This window comes from Pocillopora verrucosa, chromosome 1, assembly GCF_036669915.1.
Source record: "Pocillopora verrucosa isolate sample1 chromosome 1, ASM3666991v2, whole genome shotgun sequence".
In the NCBI taxonomy this organism is placed as follows: Eukaryota; Metazoa; Cnidaria; class Anthozoa; order Scleractinia; family Pocilloporidae; genus Pocillopora; species Pocillopora verrucosa.
The window spans coordinates 29994261-30016396 of NC_089312.1; the positions used below are offsets into that span (position 1 = coordinate 29994261).

Consider the following 22136-nt stretch of genomic DNA (forward strand, 5'->3'; position numbering starts at 1 on the left):
CCCGCTGACTAAAATTACCGTGTACTCTTACCCTTGACGATATGGCGTTGCCCTCGACGATATAGCGTCACAAGGAAGAACGTATGAAGGTTTATGGTGTGTGCACAATCTACATGCTACTAAAGAGCTGCACACGGAGAGCTTAAATCGAGGGAAACGTGTTCTATTCATCGTTTATGGTAAGTATCAACTTATGCCTCGAACAGAGTTATTCCCGTGAATAAAGGGGTAAGTTTCTAAAGAAACTGTGGTGCTACGTCGGTGAGAGAGTATAGCAGGTAATTAAGTGTTAACAACTGGGTTGAAAAAGTAAAGTAGCCACGGTAAAGGGTAAAAAAGCTGACGTTTCGAGCGTTAGCCCTTCGTCAGAGCGATAGGGGCTAACGCTTTTCAACCCAGTTGTTAACACTAAATTACCTGCCAGAGTTATTCCCGGTTCGAAGCTTCCTGAAAACCACGCGTAATTTAGGATCTAATTCATGTGCTAAGATGCCAACACCTTTTACATGTTGTCAGGAAAAATCCCGTCAGAGGTGAAAAGTACCGTAACTCAGCCAAACGACAATTCTTTTTTTCTTAACTTCTTACAAAGTAAGCCTGCCTAAGTGAATAGCTTTGTGAATATAAGTAAAGGAAATCGTATGAACGCGAGTGCATTTCGTGACTTATGGGCACGAGTGATGTTTTGAAAGTTCTCAAAATTGCATGAGCCGTAGGCGAGTGCAATTTGAGAACTTTCAAAACATCACGAGTGACCATAAATAATGGTAATTGAACTGAGTGGAGTGCAATTTGGGCTGAAATCATACGCGTGATTCCAAAATTGAACGAGCGCGCAGCGCGAGTTCGATTTGAAATCACAAGTATGATTTCAGACCAAAATTGCACAACACGAGGTTCAATTACCACTTTATTACATCCGTTTTGAAATCGCCCAAATACAGGACTTGGTCAGTTCAAATATTTTATTAATACAATACTGAGCTGGTTTGAAATTAAATTCATCCATTTTTTGGGAGGAAAAAATAAGAGTTTTGGAAACAAAAGTTGCAAAATTTGCCATATGATACTCCATGTCTTTCATCTTCCTGCAATATGATCGGTTACTTTAAACAAGCCTTGAAGTCTGATTGGTTGTTTTGTTTTTAGTGTAGCCTCCTCACTGGGTGGGGAAAAGATGCGATTTAAAGCAAAAAATGGTGCAATTTGTGAATAAATCGCACCAATTAGAGCCAATCAGATTACAGGGACCATCAGTGATTTCAAAATGGGTGTAATAAATTAATAAATCGCACCAATTAGAGCCAATCAGGTTACAAGGACCACTATAGATTTCAAAATGGGTGTAACAAAGCCCAAAATTAATACGTGATACTTGAATTTTAGTGAGATTTGAAGTTCCCTTTTACCAGTAATTGAGATGTTTGAAATACTGGTTACATGATCTGTGAATGTATGCGTGCGTGAAGTGAAACCTTTGTCACCCTCCTTAGATCTAGGGGTGGATAGGCTTAAATTTGCAGAGGCTTTTGAGTGTGTTATCATTTTATGTTTTTGAAACCCATTGACAGTCATGGTTCATTTTCATCTTTACCATGTTTATATCTCATTTTATTTGCCATTGCGTTGCATTGTTTTAAAGTACCTTATTTTGGCAAGACAGTATTTCTTGGGGTTTAATTTTTGCCATTTTGAAAGAAGGAATTAAATTTCACAATTTTTAGTATTTTTAACTTCATATTATTTTTCAAAAATTCTGAACTTTTTAAAATTCCTAGAGAATGTGGAACAACAATTAGCTTTAACTCTCTACTCCCAAGATCTGATTGTTAATTCTCCCCTGTAGCTGCTACACATTTCCTTGAAAATTAGTTATGAAAACTTGGTGCTAGATCAAGATAGCAGCATCTACCTGATAAGTTTGAATATTCTCATTACCTGTTTGCTGCAGAAGGTATGGATATTGTTGGGAGAAGTTTTATGTTAATCACCTCTGGGAGTTAAAGGGTTAAACAATACTTAAGAAACAATTATTTGCCTGTCAGTGAATGTTGATGAACAATCCCCTTCATCTAAGAACTTATTAACCAGTGTACACTTTGCCTTTGATGACTAATAGTTAGATATAGATAGAATTAGTAGATTTTGTTTCTGCATGAGTACATAATTCATATGAACAGTTTCAACAAATATTATAGGATTATTTTGAATATACAGGAAGGTCCCTTGGAATTATTACTCTAGATAATTGGCAAGAAGCAGACAAACCTTTTAACAAACTTAAATGGTTAAGTTGGTTGCTTTACCGTTCCAATGTTCAAACAATCTTTGATTGCATTCAAATCACTTTGAAAAGCAGGAATGAATCCTAATGTGAAAGAGAAAAGGGGTTTATTTCTATAATTGTCATCTGTATTTGCGTTTTAATTTTTATTAATCATGTAAGCAGTGTGTGCACATTAAGGGTGAATGCATCACCCCAACAGGTGATTAAATAGTAGAAACTGATAAAATGAAAAGGAGAGAACTTAATTTCTCCTCTTGGAGTTAATCATTGTTGCCACAGTTCAGGAAAATTCACCTTGAGTAAGGAAAATTTAGATCTTTGAAATAAGTCAGTTAAAAGTGAAATCCCAGCAAAGATGAACTTATTTAATATCTTATTTTGGCCTCTAGGCCTCTTCATATTTGAATAACAATGAACTAATTATCACTGATCACTAATTTGGCTTTTGCAGTGAGAGATTTGATTCAAGTTTGAGTAGTTTGCTTTTTCAAGGGGCAATTTGTAATTGGCATGATGAATTTTAAAAATTCGTGATTGATTTTGTTCTTTCCAGGAATGTTTGTATTTCACAAGACATAATTTGCATTTGTTGTTTGTCAGGATATTAGTGAGCCACCTTGAATTGCAATTGATTTTCACAGTTCACAAGAGAAATGTTAAAAACTTAGTTAGTGCATGGTAGGTGATGTGAGCTTGGTTTCACTTGTAGTCATTTTCTTTCTATGGTTGGTATGGCCATAATTTTCGCTACTGAACCACTGGCTCCTCCTGTAGTCAAAGCGGTATTAAGCAGTTACCCATAGGGAATGGTGGGGTAACTGCTGAATACAGGTTTCAAAAAAGAGGGGTAATATAAAACATGATAAAAAAATGCCATCTCTTGCCATGGTTGACCACTTAGTGCACAAACACCAGCTCAAAAATACTACTAGTAATTGCTTAGGGTTAACATTCATTTTGGAAGAGAAACATGGATTGAATTTTACTTCTAGAGATTATTCTTATAGTTTCATTTGAGTGGGTCTGCTTTAAGTGACCATCAATGCAAGTGGAAGACAATGCAACCAGGCTGTTGGGATTCAGTAAAGGGTCACCATGACACCTTAATAGAGGTGATCACTTAATACAGGTGAAAATCACAGTGACAAGGAGGAAACAAATTTGCAACTTTGACAACCAATTTCTTAATACAGGGTATTGGCTTAATACTGTTCCACTTAATACAGGTGTAACTGTGCATCTGTTTAAACAGATGACTTTCATTTTACAATTAAAAACAATACCAGTTGAAAAACATGATCATCATCAAGCCTGATTTTAAATTTATATATTTTACTTCCCTTACAGCATTGAATCATGTCACCTTTAGAGTAGAGATTAAGCAGTAACATTTCAATACTTCACCTGCAACAAACATAGAGTAACTTTCAGGCAATGGTACCATTTAACATCAAACATCGTGAAACTAGAAGCTTTATTTACATATAATGTATTGCTTCTTATATTAACTCTATGGAACGAGACAAAAAATGATGATTGCATGGAAAAATTAGAAATCTTTATTACCTAATCATTATTAGAGGGTGGTGTTCCATGTTGTAAACTTGATGTTTAATGCAGTTCCCTATTTGGAAAGCTTTTAAGGTAATAGAACCAATCTGCATACACATAATATTATATATGAGTATAGACAAAAAAAAATTCAATTGTCACTGTAAATATGTTACTCAGCAAGTTTCAATCTGATATCATGATTGGTGGTCAAAGCTGCAGAACAGTGGGAATTTACTCAAAATATTTTAGCACCAAATGAACATTTAATTTTCCCTAACTCTCATTCAATTTTTTTGAAAAACCTGGGAGTGTTTTCTTGTTGTTCTGAATACTCCGTGGTAAGAGTTTCAACAAATTTGTTGAGTTTTAGCTATCTTTTCCCCACCATGCCTAAGATGTTAGAAGGCAGGTGATGCACTGACCCAAAAATATATTCTTTCTGTCTGTTGTCTTTCCACTTGAAGTTCATTCATCAATTTTTTTTAAATCCATCTCCACCAAAAGTGTGGACTGCAAAGCAATTCAAAATCCAAGAGAGCTTGAAGCAGGGAAAAAAGTACATTGTACAGGGGAGGGACAAGAAGGGAACATCAAGTAAGCTTATGATGGTCAATAGAAAGCATCAATTTTTGTTTTAATGATATAAGGATCTTGACTATTGTTTCCCTCAATCATGTGTTCATGCAGAATTTGCAAGAGTTGATTTTTTAACGGAAGAAAAGGCTGTGAAATGGATCCCTCCAAAGTGGCTTTGTCACACATCCAGTCCCATCTCTTTTATATTCTGGGGGAAGATAGCTTAACTCAACAAAGTCCTCTTGGGATCATCAAGTATAAAAAGGTGGTTGTTAAATGGAAGTCAAAAACTTTTCTGGGAACTGGTTTTTACTGAATGATAAGCGGTAATAAACAACAAACCAGCCCCTTTTTGAATGCCAATACATTTTTGGTGTTTGATGGGTTGCAGTTTCAATGTTACCAAAGAGTAGTAATAGGGAAAATCACAGTTTTAAAAAAAGCAAAAAAAAATTGCACAGTCTGTAGGGTTTGCAGTCTGTAGTCTGCAGTTTGTGTTTTATCATGACTGTCCTCACCCATTTAGTGTTTGTAAACTTTTACAAACTCAGAGAGAAATATCTTCTTTTTTATATTGTGGTATAAATGTAAAATAAAACAATACCTGAATTTGGTTTTTGAATGATATTATAAATTATCAAACCTTGCATCTGTGTTATCAGCCTCATCCTTTGCCTTCAGTCGATAACTCCAACCTCAGCATTCAATTTGATAATTCATAATATCATTCTCAACCTTATCCAATAATTGCTTAGCACCTGTAAATTGGGGCTAATGTGCGACTCAAGTTTCCTGCCATGTGGTGTCATTTGGAAATGGTGGCATCGATTCTCTACAAAATCACTTTGTTTTATTCATTGTCTATAACATATTGAGAATCAAGTGTGTTAATCAAACTATATCCCCTAGTTAATATTTTTCTGTCCTCTCATCAGCCTTCTGCTTATTAACGTATAGATATTGTGAGGAGAAATTTCTATTTTGGTCACTCCTTGGAGTGAAAGGGTTAAAGCTAAATGACCCACAAGTTAGAGGAAGGGGCTTCATTGTCTAGAAAATTTTGCTATTGCAATTGAACCCAGTGTATTTACTGGGTATCTCCTTTACAGCTTGAGAGGTTGTGTCTCCATTCATTGACCCTGGATGTGTCTACCATGAAATAAATAAAACAATTCAACAAATAGATTGGATGTCTGTGTTTCTATTCAAAGATATATCACAAGTGACCTCAATGTGCTAAGAATAGACTGAAAAAGTGGCACTCGAGGTGTGGCACAGTAACTGATGTTCTTGCCACATATGAAGGTCTTCTGTGATCTGCTAACTGCACTGAGGTGCAACAACTTGGAGCCTCTTTGTTTTATGTCTTACAGAATCACAATTTTGTTAATGGTGTTATCATCTATGTCTAACTTCCACTAGGTCATTAGTTACACCCAACTGAAATATACTGTGTATAATTCAGTTGATTATTTTATTATTATATTGTTTGTCTATATTAATTATTTAATTAGTTGTTGTTACCAGAGGTTTGTGTACCCCCTGTCCACCATATTTACTTCAAGGTTGTATTATAATGATTGTGACTCAAGACTGTTGCAATTCTTGTGAGCACCCAGTATCCTCAGCCACATTTACAACCACATCAATCGCCAGATATGTCTTCATAGTTAATTAAACTGTATTGAACCTAGTAGTTCATGACTAGAGTGAGGATTAATCATTTTAATCATCAAGGTCATGCTTGAAATATTATTCTTAGTAATATTTATATATTTGTGATGTAATATCCACAGACAGTTCAAATCAAAAGGTTATGGCCACCCCTCGTCCAAGGAAGATATTTCTCTGGTTATTTCCTTTGTTCTTATTGGCTACAATCCTGTCTGTGTACATCTTCAGTGACCATTTAACAGGGTATGTTTTGTGTGACATCATTGGAAAAGTGAAACTTATCCATAGATCTGTACCTCTTTACTTTCTAAGAGAACCTTTAGGCAGCTAGGTTTAGTCACTGAGTGTGCAGTTAAAAAAATGCATTTCTAGATCTCTCCCTTCTAAGTCTGGTCACTTTTACTCCTGTTGGGAATAAGATATCCTTTGTTTAAGAATTATCACTGTTCAAAAAGTTCTTGAAGGGGTGCTTTCAAACATGAAAAACTGACTTGGTAATCTGAGGTAAGGCTTTGCACCAATAGCCTTGATGTAATGGCTGAAATTAGCAGTAAAAGCTCACTTTATTAAGTTTTTGAAACTATTGTGGTAGGTGCTTGTGTGTGTTGCCTGCAGAATGTGGAAATTGTTTTTAGTTTGTGAACTTTTGGGTATTGTTTTGTCATATGTAAATGGAATGAGAGATCTTACTTTTTCCCCACAGATCTAAACATTCTGTTTCATGCAATGCTTACAACTTTGAGTTCCGGAAAAGCCTTGCAGAGGATCTGAGAGAAATCCAACAAAAAGTAAGGAAGTCATTCCTGCATAAAGAAGCACCCTCGCCAAAACTACTTTTACAGTTGGAAGAAATTGTGAAACGGCTTGATCCTGAAGTAGATCTGGCAAGTGTGTTCACTCAGAAGGGTACTGATACTGACAGCTTGGATGTATGTCCAGAGGTATATAATGGGACAAAGTTTGGTTACCCCTTCTATGAAAAGGGTTGGGTATCAATCAGCTGTACCAATGTAAAACCTCTTCGCTCTGTTGTTAGTGTCCTGGTCAACACTATTGCATATCCCAAGCAAGATGAGAACTATATTGAAACCGTTATAAAAGGCATAACAGAGACTTACCCAACAGTTCAGGTTTATTTGGCAACAGGAAGTGTCAATGTAATGAAAGCTGCCCAAAATTATAAAAATGTTGATGTTGTTCTGATTGATAAAGCTCAAGTAGCTAAGGGATGGAACATTCTGGTTGGGAAAGCCTCTACTCCTTATGTGCTGGTTGCACGTGATGTGTTTCACTTCACATGGCTAACACAACTTGAGAGGCAGATTCGTGTTACCAGTCAGACACCATATGTTGAAGTTGCTGGTGGATCATACCGTAACTTCTCTGGTCACTGGAAAGCAGGATGTGTCCAAACTACAATGAAGAACTATGTGTTAAAGTACCAAGAGGGATACTTGCACTCAAAGAATGGGTGTATGTTATGTGACTATCTTCAGGGACCTTTTGTAACCAAAACAAGTCTGTTCAAGCTTGATGAGAAGCTTCCAATTCAAGTTGTGTTTGAAGACTGGTTTTCAAGTATTATTAAAAAAGGTAGCTTAGTCATGTCATGTCCAGATGCTATGTATTTTACAACAGACTACTGGTCATATTCTAAAATAATTGATAGAAATGTGTGGACACCATTGGCTAAAAAGTGGGAACTCAATCAAGTTTTATTGCCGGGAGGGGTAAAGCATTCCTTCTCTTGTGAGGATATAGGTGTTACATGCAAAGCCAAAAGCGAACTTCTCCCTTTGTGTTGCCTTCAAGAGTATGCTTATGCTTTAGCATTTTTTCAGAAATTTGCTGAAGCTCACAATTTCACTTTTGAACTTGATACTGGTTCTGCACTGGGTGGTGTTAAGTTTGAGGGTGTGCTTCCTTATGACCTGGATGGAGATTTTATTATCTCGACATCTGGTTTTGACATCCTTGGGAAAACTGAAACAGTTGATTATTTCCAGAAAAATGGATACACTTTGGCAGATTATGAACCCAAAAAAGGGTACGCTAGACTTTTTTTCAAGAAGTTTTATTTTGAGATATGGAGATGGGGGGATATGTCAAACAAAAGATATCTCCCACCAGAGCTACAGAAACAAGAAACTTTCACAAAAGCCAACATTGGTGGTTATTGGATAGATACAGCATTTAGTCCTGGTTTGTTCTCTAGGAATCGATATGGAAGAGAAATCCTCAAACACTCTCAATCTTGGATCAAGCTGGGCTTATCACACAGCTTTATTGAATACAATCCTGGAGGCTTTGAGCTTTGTAAAAAGCCAGAGCATCATGCATGCATACACAATTTCCCTGCTGACGGCAACATTCCATTTATGGTAAATTAGACATGTGTAATGGTGCACAAAACTCATGAACAGTAAGACTGTAAGATGTCATGTATTATTGCCATTTTAATGTGTCAAGAAAAAATCTGAATGGTTGACTGAGGAGTAGTGGTTGAGCTTAGTTGTGTTAAGTATGTCACAACTTTCCCCTCTAATAGGATAAGACTTTAATTAAAAACAAATGCTAACAGAAAAAAAAAACAACAACAACAGCGCAAATCAGTAAGGTCACGAGGAATGTCAGCGTAGAATCTATTGGATCTAGCTATCTAACGACTGGGAACTTATTCTCACGAAAGGGAGGAAAGTTAAAGAATAAAAACGAATGAATAGGTGACAAGACAATCATGATTTTCTTCTTAACAAATTAATAAATCATTCAAACCGTGAACATTTCCTTAGTGACTCTTCGCGTTCTTGAGAGCTGCCGGGCTTTTCGAGGCCAGATTATTGACCCGAATAACTGCACAGAAAACCTTTAAGATGCCATGGCAATTACACCGGTAAACGTGTAGCAACACTATAACCCATGGTTCAAGAGTTCAATTTACTATTAAGTAGAGAACAGCACATTGTTCAATAACAACGGAGAGCGCACATATCATGTGCAACAAAGTGGTCAAACGTCGGGCATGATGCGCTAGGGGATATTAATTTGGCTGCCCGTGTGTCAATTTCGCGCAAAATTTTAAGGAAGCTCCAGAGGGTTTTTTGACCGTTCGAGGTCTGGGTGTGAACATAGCGCAAGCTTCAAGTGTCAGTTTGAAAAACAAACATAGCCGCTCAGTACGAAAACACAAAATTGCAAATAGCGAGGAAACTGCCTTTGTAACCCCTATTTTCCTCGGTAACATTGTGAAAATTTTGAGATATTTCCCGGAAGCAAATTGAAAAATATTTAAGGCAAAGCCAAATTATCACTGGCGTGCGCCTCTTTCGTGGAGCCTAAGCTTAATAGCGAAAATAAATGGTCTGAACCTTGCTCATCGCCCCTTTGATAGCTTTTAATGATCTATGACACCTTAATTTAAAAAAATAAATAACAATCCCAACACCAGGGTAGTCCCATCAGAACGTAAGGCTCTGCTATCAATAGGAGTCCTGGTGAATAGGATCCTAAAATAAATACAATGCACAATACAAAAATAATTATAAATGGTACTACTAATAATAATAACGGCGGCAAGAATAATATATATGCTATCTAAATATCGAACAATACTATAAAAATCTATATATATACAATGGTATAAAAATCTATAAATACACACAAAATAAGGATCTAGTCAATATAAAATATTATGGAAAATTCTAATTAATTTGACTATTATAAACAACACATTCATGATAATAAAAAGATTTCTTGGCTGTTTCGTTTCAAACGCGAGGCAAATGAAGTAAATTTCTCTGTCTTGTTCTGGTATTATTAAAATTGAAACATTGCTTAAAAAATTGAGGACAGTTACCAGAAATGCATTTATTAACTAATTTAAAAGTACGTTCGTCTCTTCTCGACTGTAACTCAGGCCATTTAAGATCCATTAAAGCTTTGTCACTATCCGTAGATCTCGAAACAATTTTGAATGCCCTCCTTTGAAAATTATCCAGCAGTCTGGCATTGCCCACTCCACAACAGTTCCATACAGTGTCGCCATAGTCAAAAATTGGATGGATAAATGATAGATATAAAGTGTTGGCAGCATGACAAGTTAAATCTCTTCGTAATCGAGATAGCATACCTAATCTTTTGCCAGCTTTAGATAAAATGTACTGAATGTGGGGAGCCCAAGAAGTAGTCTCATCAAATATATTACCAAGATAAGTGAACATGTTTACCCGTTTTAAACTTTGTCCATGAAAAGTAATATCAAAGTATATTAAAGTTCACACGGCAACCAGGTGGACAATCAGACATAGTTTGATGCTACACTGGTTTGCAAATTTAATGAATGTAACCGAAGAAGTTACAATTCATAGACCCAACGTTTCGACACTCCTGTCTAGTGCCTTCATCAGGGGTGATCTAAACGCTGCAACAAGAGGTCCTTTTATATGATCACTAATTAGTGGCCTTTTTTTCTGACGAGGTGTAAATAAGCGTCAGGAAGCGGACCGCCATCGTCACGATTTAAAGGAGCGTGGGCGGAGTTAATGTGCCAAGCCTCCAAACAAAGGCGCTGGTGGTAACGCCGATTAGTGGTGATAATTTTAGAATTATCCCACCCATTTGTATGGTTGGTTAGGCATGTGTTCTCCGATAAAGCTGAATTTTCCTTTTTGCAAAGAAAAACCGCTTTTCGGTGCTCTTTTAACCGTGTACCAAACTGGCGTTTGGTCTGTCCGATGTATTCGTTGTCACAGTCATTGCAAAGAATAGAATAAATGGCGTCGGTTCGTTGTTCTTTCGTGACAGGATCCTTAGGTTTGGCGAAAATATGCCCCAAAGTCTGAAAAGGTTGTTTTTTTTTTTTCTAGGCACTAGACAGGAGTGTCGAAACGTTGGGTCTATGAATTGTAACTTCTTCGGTTACATTCATTAAATCTGCAAACCAGTGTAGCATCAAACTATGTCTAATATCAAAGTCTTTATGTTTGGACAGTTTAGAATGAGTTCCAAATAGCATGGCTTCAGTTTTGGTGGTATTAAGAAACAAGCTGTTTACTTGAAGCTATTCACCCAATGTATTCAGGTCCTGATTCAGATTGTCTTCGATGACTTTAGAGTTAGATCCGGCACAAAACAGAACGGTATCATCTGCGTATATAAGCACATTACAAATCTTAATGCAGAGGGGCGAATCGTTGATATGAATAACAAAGAGTAGAGGGCCCAATATGGAACCTCGTGGAACACCAGATGTTATGTGTGGAGGATCAGATGAGGCACCACCGACGCCAACAACTTGGATGCGGCTAGACAGATAGTTTTCAAACCAGTTTAGCTCTTTGCCTTTGATTCCAAGAAAGTGCAGTTTCCTAAACAAAATAGAATGATCTATTGTATCGAATGCCTTACGCAAGTCCACAAAAACTGCTCCCGTCATAAAACCCTGATCAATATTTCGCCGGATTGTGACCCAGAAAAGCGAACACAAAAATTTTCTAGAGTAACAATACGCTGGCGCGCGCGCCAACATTAAACAAAGACTACAAGGAGCCTCCTTAAAGGAAAATAACCGCTGTCTCGCAAAATAAGTGAAAGATAATTGAAAAGTTTCTAGAAAGCAGTAAAAGCTGTGAGACCACATGGTCGAGGGTCTCCAAGGGTTCAACCGGTAGCCTTTAAGTATAAAAATTGTCAAATTTTGACTAATAATCGTCAAAAAGTTAACTGTTGGAAAAATTTCTGGTGACAACAATTTAGATGGAATGTTATTAACCGTCAGCCGTAAAAGCCATCACCTCGTTGAAACCCTCTTGGCTCTGAAAGCCTTAAAGCACCTACTCATTACAACACATGCGCAGAAGTTTGACCACTTGGTTGTAACATGTAGTATTAATTTTTTATGATGCAATCTCAGTCATTGCACCTACGCAGCTTTCGGTTTATTGGGTACTCGCTTTCGGTTATCGTTTTTGGAAATTCTTCGGGGACTTTTCACCAGTCTGACACCTGAAGAGTCATAGAACACGTCAGTTACTTAACGTTTTCTTTCCTTTTTCGTTCCCTTCACTTTACACTGCAATGCAGTTAGAGCCTGATGAGTAGGTTACAGCTTTTAATTTCCTTCCGCACCGTGCACGATGATCATCTGTCATTTTGTGTCACTCTGGGTGAATAATGTAGACAAGCTACATTAATGGGTTGAAATGACCATTGTAGACGGTATAGATTATTAGGCGGGAGATTGGGTTCCGCTCTCTTGTAGGCTCCTTGGCAGCCCGCGGGGGCTCAGTGGGATGTCACGGTACGCTACACCAAAGTTCTCTTGGCAGAGTGTTGCGTGACATCCGAACAGGCATTCTTGTTTCTTAAGATATCATTTATTTTTGGCCATGTGTTTAGAGAGACGATTATGGTGGCAAGTGATTACAGGTGGCCCAGGTGTTAAGAATAGGGCGCTCTACGAGAAAGAAGCTCGAGTAAAATGATACACAGCGGCTCGAGCTCCTGGTGGAGAAACCGTCCCAAGTCTCTCGCAGCCTTACTACTCGAAGCCACGAATAACTCCCAAAACTGTGGTGCGTGCTAGGATACCATTCAAAAAATTTATCTTCACAGTAGCGTTTCCTCATTTTTGGATTAGGTGAACGACCCTGTTTAGCCGGCTTAGCTACTTCTTTTGGATTTGCTGAGAAAGCAGTGGCTATGAAGTAAGTCCTCAACGCGTATAAAACATATGAATCCAAATATTTCCTAAAGAAACCGACCAGAATTTTGACGAAGCAAACATTCACTGACTCGATATAGTTGGGGTTAACTACTTGGGAATACCTGACCATGGCTTTCTGTACCGCATTAATTCGATTTAACGCCGCGGCGTTCGTTACTTTTTTTTTAATTCGAGTGCAGCGTCTTAACGAGGGCGGCGTTTCTTTAAGATCCAATTTTTTTCTTGCAAACGATAGTATGTGTTTAGTGTTTGTCTTAAAAGTCTTTTTAGATCGTTCTCAATTTCACAATTTGCATGTTAATACTACCACAGCGATAGTTTAAGTGAATAGAGCGAATAAAGATCTGATGTCGGATATGCTTTCTCGACATCAGACCTGGTACATACAAAAGGATTTGTGTCTGGTTCATTGAAAATTTAAAACTGCGATCGAAGCATTGATGAATGCGTGCTTTTTGAATCTATTATCCGAATAAACGCCTCATCATGTTGCGGCGTTTATTCGAGGGCGGCGTTTATTAACATTTCTGTACTAAAATGCAGTGTTTATTCGAGGGCGGCGTTTAATCGAATAAATACGATATGCAAATTTACGAATGAGAGAGAAAATGAACCCTCTGATAACTAAGACCATTAATAACTTTGGGAATCTCAACCAGATGAAGTTCAGAATGACACTGAATTTACAGCTAGTTAGTTTTCTTATTGCGAGTAAAAGCACAGTGATGTCATGATTGGTACTTTAGTGATTACTTAGAGTGTATCAAAGGGGAGGTCCTGATCCTGTTTCACTCACAATTAAAATTTTAAAAAAAAAAAGATTCATGCATCATCAATATAAAAGGGAAAACTTCAAATTTCTCCTCTTGTGTACAAGATTTCTGGGAAATCTGAAATTCACAAGTCATCTCACGCTTATATTAAAGTTCACATGGCAACCAGGTGGACAATCAGACATAGTTTGATGCTACTTTGGTTTACAGATTTAATGAATGTAACCGAAGAAGTTACAATTCATAGACCTAATGTTTCGACACTCCTGTCTAGTGCCTTCATCAGGGGTGATCTAAACGCTGCAACAAGAGGTCCTTTTATATGATCACTAATTAGCGGCCTTTTTTCTGACGAGGTGTAAATGGCTTCAGGAAGCAAACTGCCATCATCACGATTTAAAGGAGCATGGGCGGAGTTAATATGCCAAGCCTCCAAACAAAGGTGCTGGTGGTAACGCCGATAAGTGGTGATAATTTTAGAATTATCCCACCCAATTGTATGGTTAGTTAGGCATGTGTTCTCTGATAAAGCTGAATATACCTTTTTGCAAAAGAAAACCGCTTTTTGATGCTCTCTTAAACGTGTACCAAACTGACATTTGGTCTTGGTCTGGTCATCTCATGTTTGTTCATAAATATACGAATCACATTCGCCTTCACATAAAATTCATGCATCAGATTGTAAATCTGGCCCTGGCTTAATCATGTATAAACCCTTTTACACTCTCTAGACTATGCTGTTTGCATTCTTAAAAGATATTTTTCTTCCCTCCCATAGTACCTAGTATTTCATTTTGCTGGTCTTTGTATGTTTGAGGAGTATTCTATTTTTAGCTTATTTATATCATACAAGAGTTGTGTGTATTTGTGAAAAAAAAAAATCAGTTAATTAGTAGTCTTGTAATACTTAACATTGCTTGCTATTTTTCTTCCCTTCCATAACACCCAGTATTTCATTTTGCTGGTCTTTGTATGTTTGAGTAGTATTTCATTTTTAGCTTATTTATATCATACAAGAGCAGGGCGTGAAATTAACTTTTTTTTCTGATAGCCACTTGGCTCCTAACTTCTTCAAAGTGGTAGCCAATTCAAAAAAAGTTGGTCGCCATTTTCAAAGACAAACAAAATCTTTCTTTACGCTGTCAGCGTTCTAGATAGACCCTCCAAAATTAAGTTAGGGAAAGATCTTTAACGTGCTACAAAGTGGACACTAGGATGGATGATATACAACGTTCAGGCTCATCTAAATCCAAGATGGCGTCTAGTTATCGATCGAGATGCATGTGCTACGTGCTGACCTACGTGGTCAGCATTAGATTCCATCCACCAAAACCACCTCGGTCGAGAGGGACTGAGATGGAATATTTAATGCCTTGCAAAACATAACCGAAGATTCTCGGAAATCCGCAAGTGATGTAGCCGAACATCAAAAGCTGTAAATCCCATGATTCTTGAGGAACAAACAGAAACAGCAGAGCGAGAATTTTAAGTCGCGAACCATTGATGGTAGACATGCAGATAATTTAGGATACGTAAATTCTGTTGATGAGGCGCATAAACTTATTGCGGAATTTGAAACAGGATTGACGACGCAGTTTTCTTTCTTTAAAGCTGTCAAAGGTTTCGGGAACACATATATATATATATTGATATAGCTCTTTAGCATTACAAAGCTTTGCTATCGCTATTGTGCATTCTCACTAGTTTATCTAGTTCAAGTCCTCTGGCATGGCTTGGATGATACCACAATTGTGGAATCATTCGGGTTAATTTAATGCTTACTCCTCCTTCCTCGGACAGAAGTCACAAAATACTGGGGGAAGATGCATGAGATATTTAAGGAGCAAAAATTCGTTTTTTACTGGTGTGCCTTTCCTAATTTTGGGAAGGAAAGTGTTCAATTGCCAGCACGGCATAGATAGAACAGCTGGAGAGAAAAGGAAACGAAAAGATGCAGAAGAAGTAATGTATATAATAATTTCTTTTTATCCTCAACCTTTGTGTTTCTGTCAACTATGGCTTGCTAATTCGAAAGGTCAAATACTTGAATGGGTCATATGACATTGATCTCAGAATACTTTTATGACAAACGTGATAACAGTTCAATCTTGGCTAAATTGAAGATGGTTTAGAATTTAACAATTATAAGAACTTTTCACTAACATATGCTGCTGACAAAGGAGAAAATATATGCAATTCTGCATTTTTTGCTTTCTATCAAGCAATCATATGTTTGCTCCATATCACGCTATGACACTTCCGTTTTGTCACATTCCAAAAAATAACTTGAGAAATACACTGTCAATCATCTTACACTGTTATATTTACCTATTACAGAAGGCTGGAAACAAAGATTTTGTTTTCAAGAAAATAAGATTTCTTGTCCAAGACACAAGGAAGTTTGACTGCAAAGCACAGATAAAAATGCGAGAAATTTTATTTTTTTTCAGAGAACAAGGTAGTTCTACTCATGTATAAACAGAACAAATGCGATTTAATAAATCAGATATGCGGCATGATTCCTTTTCTTCCATCCCCACTCAAAACGAGCAAACACACCTATAGAGGTTCCAGTCTGGTCTGCAAATGAAAAGGAGGAAGGTGATCACTGCAAAATTAAGCATTAGGGTTCTTATTTATAACATATTGATTATTGTATACTGATATCTAGAAATTAAGGTTGCAAGTAGCAGCCAGCTGAGTTATAGTTTGAGTTTATCAAGTCCATTACTTTGTTAAATTTAGAGTAACCTTGTCTTGAGAGAGGAAAATTAAAAAGCTGTAATATACTTATCATCAATTAGGGACCACAAAGAAAAATTTATTTATAGAGACTTTTGAAGGAGAGGGGTAAGACTTGTGACAAGCTGGCAGACATATAGATAAACTTTACTGCTAAATGGGTTACAATACAAAGTGCTCAGTATTTGGATCAGCTATGGCTCAACTTAAACTTTGCTTTAGCTTCAAGTTTAATCCTTTGTGGTTTCCTTTCTCTGTGTTTATTTTTCACGTTATGTACACAGAAGAACACAAAAATGACAAGGAATGCTTTTGAATATTAAGAGGCTGGAATAAGCAAGAAACCAAAACTGAATTTTAAACAGTACAAAGTTAATTTGATCTTCCAATATTATTTAATTTTAACCATTAATAGAATTTGCTATTTAAATTTATCCCCTCCATTTTTCTGGATATTGTGAGCAAAAACAAACAATTATCACAAAATGCATGGTATACAATGGTTTGATTCACCAATGTGGCAAAGGCCTTTCACTGTCTATCCATAAAAAGGGAAATAGTTTGTAAAATGTAAGACATTCTGCATCTTGAGCGTATACTTATTCATCCATGTGAAATTAAAGGTTACTTGAAATAGGATTTTCAGACCCCTGATAACAATTACTAATGTGCTGATTTGTTGTACTTAAAGGTTATGATTTTAGCGGAAATAGTGGAAGAAATTTCTGGACCTGGAATTTTGTTGTAAATGTCTGTTTAAATCAGTTTAAGTCAGTTAAAAACTCTCCTGTTTCAAGATTACATGATTACCACACCAGAACCTTTTGTATTCTATATTGTGCACCATGTTATGATTATGGTTTCAATAATAAAAGGTGCTGACTCAAGAACTTTGCAAAATATCTCTACATACAAAGAAATAGATTGTGGTTATGTACTCCAAATAGCAGGTCACATCAGTCTTCTGTAAGGAAGTAGCAGAAATTGCTATGGTGGTTTCGGTGGATGGAGAGAAACATCCACCAAAACCACTTTATTCTATGTGTTAAGAGTTATGATAATCATTATGAACGTTTGGTCGGTCAGCAATTGTGCACCATAAAAAATAATTAGCCAGAGCACTAACTGCTAATTAGTGGTATAAATCTTTTGTCTCCCTGAACATCTAACAGTGGCTATAGATAAAATTTAAAAAATATATTGCTGATGGTTTTGGTCAAAGTTTTGGTGGATGTTCCCTAATGACATCCACCAAAACTACGTAACATCTGGGCACCTTTTAAATACGTGAAATATCTGCATAAAATTGCGTAAAATGTTTTATAACACTACAATCGAACAATAAATTAATACTTACCATTTCTTGAGTAAAAAGTTTTGACGCAATTTCCCAAACAAATGATACACTTGGGTCATCGGGATGAGTCGGCATGTTGTCGTAGCTTCGTAATTTTCATTTAGTATAACAAGTCATGAGTTGTCCATCATTCCATCTCAGTCCCTCTCGACCAAGGTGGTTTTGGTGGATGGAATCTAATGCTGACCGTGCTACGTTTTGGAAACAAACTTAATGAGGTTGGTAAGGTTATGATGAAACGTTCTAGTCGCCAATTTGGCGACTAACTTTCAGGATTTGGTCGCCAAAGTGAAAAATTTAGGCGCATTGGCGCCTGTATTAGGCGCAATTTCACGCCCTGAAGAGTTGTGTGTATTTGTGAAAAAAAGTTAGTTGATTAGTAATCTTGTAATACCAAACTTTGCTTGTAGTCATGTTTCGTGATTTAGGTCTTTAAAAGTTTTACTGGGTCAACAAAGATGCCAATACCTGGAGCTTATAGTTACACATAGTCCTTAGGAATCATGTTTAGAAATTAATACAAGATGCTGAAATTTCTAACTAAGGGAGAAATTTGCAAGAAATAAAAATAGCATAAAAGGAAGGTCCAGGGCAAAAATGTGGGATGCAGAAACCTCCAAAAAAGAAAAAGAAAATGTGAAATTCAGAGTTCTCTTACAGAAGTTATGCATTGTCACTCCATGGTCAAGGTGCATGAGTGACACGAACAGTCCCTTCTTTTAAGTACACATGCGTGTCTTGCAGCATTACATGGACACATGATGCATGAAATTTTCACAAATGACAGGAATATTGGATGCAAATCCCTTGAAAAAATAGTCTGAAATGTATGAAATTTAAAGAAAAAAAATTAAATTATTTTGAAATGAAAAGGTTTGTCCTAAGTTCAAAGCAAAAACCTTTGTGGTAAGGGCATTACTGACAATAAATGAAAATTGCTGTTTAATTTAAAGGTTACAGTATCTAGTATATACTAATACATGGTTATCTTTGTGTACAATAGGGTAAGACTTGGCACAGTCATGTCTATTTTTCCTCAGTCTTGGGGAGTAATGTTGATAGCATGCCCAATACTCATGTTGGTAATGGTCATGTCCTTATTTGTAATCAGCTCACATTGGATTGAAAGCTACAGGTAGATATATTTGGCTTTTTGTGAATTTGTTATTTAACTAAACCTCTCCTTAACCTTTCCTTGGGCTGATGGCTTCATAAACAAGAAAAAAGTATTTAAATACTAGATCAGAGGTAGTGCTCTCAATAACTGGAATAAAGTGATAATGGAGGCATAAATGGTATGTTACAGCCACAGCATGTAAGCTAAGGCAACAGTGGTAATAACACTTGCTAAGATCTTTACAACTTAAGGTTACTTTCCACCTTCAGTGGCCGAAAAAATTGATTTTTCTTTTATTTGAATAAACTGAATTCAAACTTTTAACAAAATGTTTCCACAAAAATCTTTTCTGAAATCTTTAAAAGCAACTGAATTATTTAGAAAACATATTTTCAAATTAAAGGTAGTAAATCAGGTGGGTGAGTCCCCTGGGGGAACTTTAGCAGCAACCACTCTTTTTGGGGCTCATTTTTCATGTTATTTCTGTATCTTGTCCACATCGCACACTTGACAAAAATTACAGGAGGAAGCCCTTTGCTTATAAAAAAAATCTTTGAAGATTTGCAAAATGTTTGGGATCTGTTTGGTGATTTCCAACACAGTTGATTAAACCCTTTACACTCTAATATTCTCCATACTGTTCTCTATAAATCTCCTAAGGACAAGGAGAATGTGTTTAACAATCAAGAGCTTCTTTAGTGGGTGATCATTTCCTTTTTTCTCATGACCTTAAACTGTGATTCAGGGGTGACACTGTAAGAAGAAATTAGATGCTGTTCACTGTTTAGGGCCCAAGAGTTGATGTGTAGGGAGTAAGGAACAAAGTGGTAATAAACCACAGCTTAATTTCAACTGTTTAAAATCTTTACCATAACCATTATGAACTTGACAATAGACTGTATTTAATACTGTTTCTTTAAAATATGTTTAAGGCATAAATTTTGTCTCTTACAGGCCATGTGAAGAGACCCTCAAGTTACAAGAAAGTCTTGTAAATGAACTTAGTGACATTCACCAACAATTGCAGGAATTCCTCCTGTTGAAAAAGGAACCATCGAAAGAATTGGCTGAGCAGTTAGAAGAAGTTATAAAACAGCTTGATAGAAAGGAAGCTGTGGAAAGTGTGGGCAACAATGATACTATTTTGGATGTGTGTCCAGAAGTTTACAAGGGGACAAACTTAAGCTCCCTTGAGAATGTTTGGGTGATGACCAACTGTACCAATGTTAAACCTCTTGATTCTGTTGTAAGTGTTCTGGTCAACACTGTTGCATATCCCAAGCAAGATGAGGGCCATATTGAAACCATTATAAAAGGCATAACAGAGACTTACCCAACAGTTCAGGTCTATTTGGCAACAGGAAGTGACAATGTAATAAAAGCTACCCGAAATTATAAAAATGTTGATGTTGTTTTGATTGATAAAGCTCAAGTAGCTAAGGGATGGAACATTCTGGTAAGGAAAGCCTCTACTCCTTATGTGCTGGTTGCACGTGATGTGTTTCACTTCACATGGCTAACACAACTTGAGAGGCAGATTCGTGTTATCAGTCAGATACCACATGTTGAGGTTGCTGGTGGATCATACCGTAACTTCTCTGGTCACTGGAAAGCAGGATGTGTCCAAACTACGATGAAGAACTACGTCTTAAAGTACCAAGAGGGATACTTGCACTCAAAGAATGAATGCATGTTCTGTGATTATCTTCAGGGACCTTTTGTAACCAAAACAAGTCTGTTCAAGCTTGATGAGATGCTTCCAAATGAAGTTTTGTTTGAAGACTGGTTTTCAAGTATTGTTCAGAAAGGCAGCTTAGTGATGTCATGTCCAGATGCTATGTATTTTACAACAGATTACTGGTCGTATTCCAAGAGAACTGATAGAGATGTTTGGACCCCTTTGGCTAAGAAATGGCATTTAAATAAAGTGCTTCTGTCAGAAGGGATAAAGCATTCCTTCTCTTGTAAAGACATTGAAGTTACTTGCAAACCTGACCATGAACTACTCCCTTTGTGCTGCCTAGAATGGTATGCTGATGCCTTGGCATTTTTTCAGAATTTTACTGAAGCTCACAATCTAACATTTGAACTTGATTGTGGTTCTGCATTGGGTGGTGTCAAGTTCAAAGGCCTTATTGCTTGGGACATAGATGGAGATTTGACTTTCCTTTATACTGGTATGAACATTTTTGGTGAAAATAGAACAATTGATTATTTCCAGAACAATGGGTACAAGTTACTGAGTTTTGAACCACAAGTGCAAGGAGGTAGTGCTGGATATGTGAATGTCCATTTCAATGGGTTTGATATTGAAGTATGGGGAATGGGTGACCTGACAAATAAAAGATATCTCCCCAGTGAACTGCAGAAATATGAAACATATACAAAAGCCAACATTGAAGGTTACTGGATTAATACACCATTTTCTCCTGGTTTGTTCTCAAGAAATCGCTATGGAAGAGAAGTGCTTAAACATTCTCAGTCCTGGCGTAGGACAGCTTCTAAAGACAGTTGGATTAATTATAAGTCTGGTAGGTTTATGCCTTGTGAGAGGTCAGGTGGTTATGGTTGTGTACATGATTTCCCTGCTGATGGTAACATCCCATTTTCAATAACTTAACCACTTTCATTTAATAATGCAGAGTGTTTGACAGATGAGATTTGTCCTGATATTGGACTGTTGGAAGTCTCTAGCCTGAATTAAGGGGAGATCACCATGGAATACAGGAAAGAGTTGTCATATTTTTCACTATTATTATTTATGGGAAATATTTAAACAGCCTTGCCCAGTTCAATTTAAAGCTGGTTTACATGGGGGCCTTTTACAAACAGGTACATGAAAACCAATTAGCTGAGGAGTAAGTCACATGTAGGGGTTTAGTTCACGCAGTTCACAACATTTGTTGCGGAGTTTGTTCTACACGTAGGTTGGTACTCTACATCAGCTTTTTACCTAATATCAGAACCTTTAAGATAGTGGCTTCAGTAATGGCTAGGCACTAGCAAAAACACTGCTTTGCCCTGCTGCTATCCAAGTCTAAAGAAACGATGACTCTTCAGCAACTAAAGTATTTTAGTTTCTGCTCCAAAAAGTTGGAAATTTCATCTCTCTAACCCTTAAACTCTCCTTACAACATCAATACAATATCAAGCAGACAAGTGATGCAAATAAAGAAAAATCAGGGGATTATAAGTTGATCTAAGACCAATTTCTCCAAACTAAAATCACAAGAACTGTATGGTAGACAGTAAGGAGAATTACTGATAGGATCTTGGGAGTTAAAGGGTTAATGAGGAATTTCAAAATAATTCAGGGAAGTACACCTGGGGAT

At 36.8% G+C, this 22136-nt stretch overlaps 2 protein-coding genes and 1 long non-coding RNA gene across 7 annotated transcripts; 2 read left to right on the top strand and 1 right to left on the bottom strand.

Moving 5' to 3' along the window:
• Window positions 1-24: 24 nt before the first annotated feature.
• LOC131786141 (uncharacterized) lies at window positions 25-9506 on the top strand. The gene is made up of 3 exons (XM_059103146.2): window positions 25-179; window positions 6214-6334; window positions 6795-9506. The coding sequence occupies exons 2-3, from the start codon at window positions 6234-6236 to the stop codon at window positions 8479-8481; spliced, it is 1788 nt and encodes a 595-aa protein (XP_058959129.2). The 5' UTR covers window positions 25-179; window positions 6214-6233; the 3' UTR covers window positions 8482-9506.
• Window positions 9507-12423: 2917 nt separating this feature from the next.
• Window positions 12424-21990, top strand: LOC131786138 (uncharacterized). Of its 5 annotated transcripts, XM_066164829.1 has the most exons (4): window positions 12424-12795; window positions 13945-14030; window positions 18691-18822; window positions 19759-21990. In XM_066164829.1, exons 2-4 carry the CDS (start codon window positions 13951-13953, stop codon window positions 21422-21424), a joined length of 1878 nt encoding a protein of 625 aa, XP_066020926.1. In that variant the 5' UTR covers window positions 12424-12795; window positions 13945-13950; the 3' UTR covers window positions 21425-21990. The 5 variants fall into 5 exon arrangements, with proteins under 5 accessions (XP_066020926.1, XP_058959124.2, XP_058959126.2 ...); XM_059103141.2 differs by lacking the exon at window positions 13945-14030 and having other exon boundaries at window positions 12425-12795; XM_059103143.2 differs by lacking the exons at window positions 12424-12795; window positions 13945-14030 and adding an exon at window positions 14071-14090.
• On the bottom strand, window positions 16003-17874 carry LOC136280147 (uncharacterized). Its single transcript, XR_010717147.1, has 2 exons — window positions 17688-17874; window positions 16003-16168 (listed from the first exon to the last, which is right to left on the bottom strand). It is a non-coding gene; the product is annotated as an uncharacterized lncRNA (long non-coding RNA).
• Window positions 21991-22136: the final 146 nt, after the last annotated feature.